This window comes from Danaus plexippus, chromosome 15, assembly GCF_018135715.1.
Source record: "Danaus plexippus chromosome 15, MEX_DaPlex, whole genome shotgun sequence".
NCBI classification, from domain to species: domain Eukaryota; kingdom Metazoa; phylum Arthropoda; class Insecta; order Lepidoptera; family Nymphalidae; genus Danaus; species Danaus plexippus.
This window is the reverse complement of record NC_083547.1, coordinates 7,327,304-7,331,486: the sequence shown is the minus strand read 5'-3', so window position 1 is coordinate 7,331,486 and position 4,183 is coordinate 7,327,304. Positions and strand designations below refer to the sequence as shown.

Here is a 4,183-nt window from a genome sequence, read left to right as displayed (position 1 = left end):
TGTACGTCCTTTTAATTAATAAAAGGTATTATTCGTAACTCGTTGCCAACTATAAATTCCGGTTAGCCAAGTCTCTAATAAATATTCTAAAACTGATGCTAACATAACACTTATGGTTGATTATAAACAAAGTAAATCATTTAAAAACGAAACGAATTACTCAAAGGAAACACAATTAGAAACTCGCAAAAGTGTAACGTGTGTACACAAAAACATTTCATCGCTAATCTTATCTTTAGGAATTCAAATACATTTCTAAATAAAGAAACCCGTAATACTCAAAACGAGAACCAACTCTGTACTTAACACATTACAGTTGAGAGTTGTGTGGCCGCTATTACCGTTGCAATTCTTTACTAGGGTAAAACAGTGACACTACTCCGGGTATTCCCTCGGCTCGTTTCGGTTTAACTTACACATGGTAAAGAATTTCTGTTTAACATACATTGCTTGTTTAACTGGAACGAATTTATGTCTACAACTTTTAATGTGGATATGTATGAATAACTTGGGAATATATAAGTTTAATACAAAGATGTCCGAAGGCGTGGCATGGATGTATATATACGCTCCTCAATCCCATTTCCCAACAGACACATTTGTGATTGAATCATGAAGGCATTTTTTGTATTATTGGTCGTTTTTGCAATCGCCTTTGTGGCTTCTGCTGAAAATGAGGAGTCATCAGGTCAGTATACTTTTTTTTTATCATAATTTGATTTATAATCCACGATAAGACATTTTTTGTTCCATGCATATTTTTTCAATAAAAGATTCAAACGCCTTTATAATCATAAAAGCATAACAAAAGATGTCATTGTATTCACTAACAAATAAGTACACACATGCAACATAAATAAATTATTCTCATAAAACAGCCATCCATATCTGAAATTCTTCTTAATATTTCCGAATCGGTTCAGTGAACGTTTAACAAAGCAATACTGTATGATTTAATAAAAAAAACGGCCCCAGTTTAAAAATAAGTCATTCATTTTAGCACCAATAGCTTTCATTGACAAAAAAATATAAAATATTGTATGCGTTAATATAATATTAAGATTTATTTTCTTTAGCTTTCCCGGAAATTTAAATTCCTTGCTGTTAATTCCTTCGTCCTATTTAATTAGAAATAAATGTATGAAGAAACTGGATTTAATTAAAAGAAAAAAACAAAATCGAAACGTAATTTTCTTTCAAATCAACCAAAGGAATTGAGAATAAGCTGTTTTTTTCTTTGTTTAAATGAGATTATAGAAATTTATTTCATAAAATAACAATTTAATAAAGCGGTCATTTCATTTTTCAGAGTTTATCCACGAAATAGAAAAGAGACAAATAATCAAGCCAATCACAATAACAGCTAAGCCGCCATTTCCTCCGTGTGTATTTTACGAGTGCATTGCCAGGTGTAGGCAGCGTGGATACCGCAATGGAGGATACTGCACCATCAATGGATGCCAATGTATGCGATAAAACCGCAGCGTCCCTTCTTAACAAATATCAACTTCAATAGATAGACCTTTTTTATAATAGTACAATAGTGGTTCAGTATTAAAGATCCAATAAAATATTTCCAGTCAACAATATTTTGTGCCATTTGTTGTTATAAATTCTGTAACAATAGTACAATATTATTTTTCCTTACATGAACAGTCATGTAATAATATGTTAGATTTTATTATTATATATTATTTAAAACAATATACAAACATATAATGTTTTCTGTATATTTTAATTAAATTTCACGTAATCGTGACTCAGATAATCTGATGTGTACAAAATTTCTTATAATATATGAATTTTTAGTTAGAAAATATTCAGTATTAGATTATAAGTTTTGAAATTTAATATAAGTGTTAGAAATAAATAAACATTATTAAAAGTTTCAATGAAATTTGTTTTTATATGTATTATTTTGCCCACAGTTTTATATGATATGACTAGCAATTTAATTAAAAAAAAACGTTCAATTTAGTTTTTTCCAAACCTTATATATCTATAACAATAATTATTAGTATTCATATTTTTACTATTTATTCATTATAACTTTTTCCGAGAAAATAATATCGTCCGCTGTTTTCTCTTTGATAAGATAAACTCTAAAACCTCAGTCAACTAAATGTTTGCAGTAGCGAAGAAATTAATTAAAAATGTGTCTCTTCAGAATGTTACATATATATTTAAAATACCTCTGGACTTATGAATAAATAAAGAAATAAATAAATATTGACATTATTAAAATGAAATAGAAACATATGTTAGTGAATAACACAGAAAGAAGACAAATAAAACTAGTAAGCGACATTTTTGAAACAATCAAAGATTGACAATATTATCAGTGGATTTAGGAAATAAGTGAATAAAGTTGAATCATACTTACTTATCTGAAGATTGCTATTGAACAATCCATCCTACTCCAACAATATCCAGTAATATAACGTCATAGCCGAAGTGTGACCAATAATAATAATCACCATCATCAGACTTTTGGTGTCCATTGCTAAGCAAAGGCTTCTTCTCACATGGAGAAGGTAGAGCATCAATCACCACGCTTACTCAAGAAGGATTGCCGATTTCAAACTTATAATTTGAAACGGTAAGTCCAGGTTTCCTCACGATGTTTTCTTTCACCGCCTGTCAGTGCAATCTAAATACTCTTAGAAGTACATATAAGGCTAAAAAAATCACATTGTCCAATAATACCACCTAATAATTATTTTATATCTCAGTAGTGGAAAACTCGTTCCTTCTAAATACTTTTTATGCCAATGTTTTTATATTTATTCTTGTTTGTGTTAGAGAATGATGAAATTTAATGACGGGCCACTCATCATAATTAAACTTAATGCAGTCATTCATTATATTATACTTTAGGTAAACTTATTACAATATTTTTGTTCATCCTTTTGTATAGAGAAAAAGAAATACTTCTCTGTATCATAACTAAATTGTATTATGTATTGTTGATGTATGTGTATGATTGTATTATGTAATCGATGCTAGTATGATTTATAACTTTTCAACAGCAATTTTTGAAGTTATAATATATATTAAAACAAACTTACAAATTTTGTAACTAGTAATATATATATTTTAATATAGTTGAAAGAAACATAACCATCCTTTTCATATATTTTTCATCAATTTAAATATTTTTTAGTACTTTAAATATTATTGATAACGATTGGAATAAAATACAATTTTTAACTCACTGACATGCTACGCTAATTAAAGTCTATTTTATCAACTCATTTATAATATTTATATAGAAAATGCTTAACTAATATGAACAGCGGTTTTCCTTGCAAAAGTCATCATATATATAGCCAATTTTAACAAGGCCAATAAATTTTAAATAACACGAATATCACCCAACGGAGGCTTTTGACGCAGCTATGCGAGGTTTGAATTTGTTCTCTCAATTTTTTTTCTGCGCAAACATCGCAAATCGGAGACGGTAAATAAAAGGATTAACAAAAATATTAAAGCGATCCAACATTTAATTCTGTCGTCTTTACTTAATTTTACAGAAACAATAGTTTTTAATTAAATTTATGAACCCACCAAATAAAGATCATAGCGGTCCTAATCAAAGTCGTTAATTTAGTTATTTATATGTGTATTTGTAATAGAACGAAAACTTTATTTAATGTTTGTCATATGTAAAACACGGAACCAACCTCCAAATGACAAATTGTAAACAAGTCGGTTGTTTACAGGTGATCATATCAGCGCTATGTAAATACGTTCCTGAATTGAGGGCGATAGGTTATTAGCCTAAGTACATAATTTTGGCTCCAACGAATTTGCTATAATTACTAAGGTAAAGTTTGTCGGGTTGTGCTATATTAATCTGCGATGTTCTTATAACTAGGTCGCAACAACCTATATAATAAAAAGTGGCTGTGGCCCTGTTAGAAACTTATTTCACATAAATATAGCTGCATGATAGCTATTTAAAAGAAACAACATTATTTTTAATATCTACAAAAACGATTTGATAAGCCGACTAGTTTAATACGAGTATATAATTTTTTTATAACAAGTGTTTGTTTAACACTTCACATAAAATAATAAATTTATTTTTTAGAATAACACAACTTTTTATATTTATAATGTGAAACATGAACGAACAGACTAAATTTATTTTAATACAAAAAATTAAAATGACTTTTCAAAA

The 4,183-nt window shown here is 28.3% G+C and overlaps 1 protein-coding gene across 1 annotated transcript; it reads left to right on the top strand.

The window, feature by feature from the left end:
• Window positions 1-527: 527 nt before the first annotated feature.
• On the top strand, window positions 528-1,897 carry LOC133319251 (gallerimycin-like). The gene is made up of 2 exons (XM_061522974.1): window positions 528-688; window positions 1,310-1,897. The coding sequence occupies exons 1-2, from the start codon at window positions 613-615 to the stop codon at window positions 1,474-1,476; spliced, it is 243 nt and encodes an 80-aa protein (XP_061378958.1). The 5' UTR covers window positions 528-612; the 3' UTR covers window positions 1,477-1,897.
• Window positions 1,898-4,183: the final 2,286 nt, after the last annotated feature.

Coding starts and splice junctions, on each gene's coding strand:
- LOC133319251 (XM_061522974.1), top strand. CDS start 613: ATGAAGGCATTTTTTGTATTATTGGTCGTTTTTGCAATCGCCTTTGTG. Junction 689..1,309: donor TGAAAATGAGGAGTCATCAG/GTCAGTATACTT, acceptor TTCATTTTTCAG/AGTTTATCCACGAAATAGAA.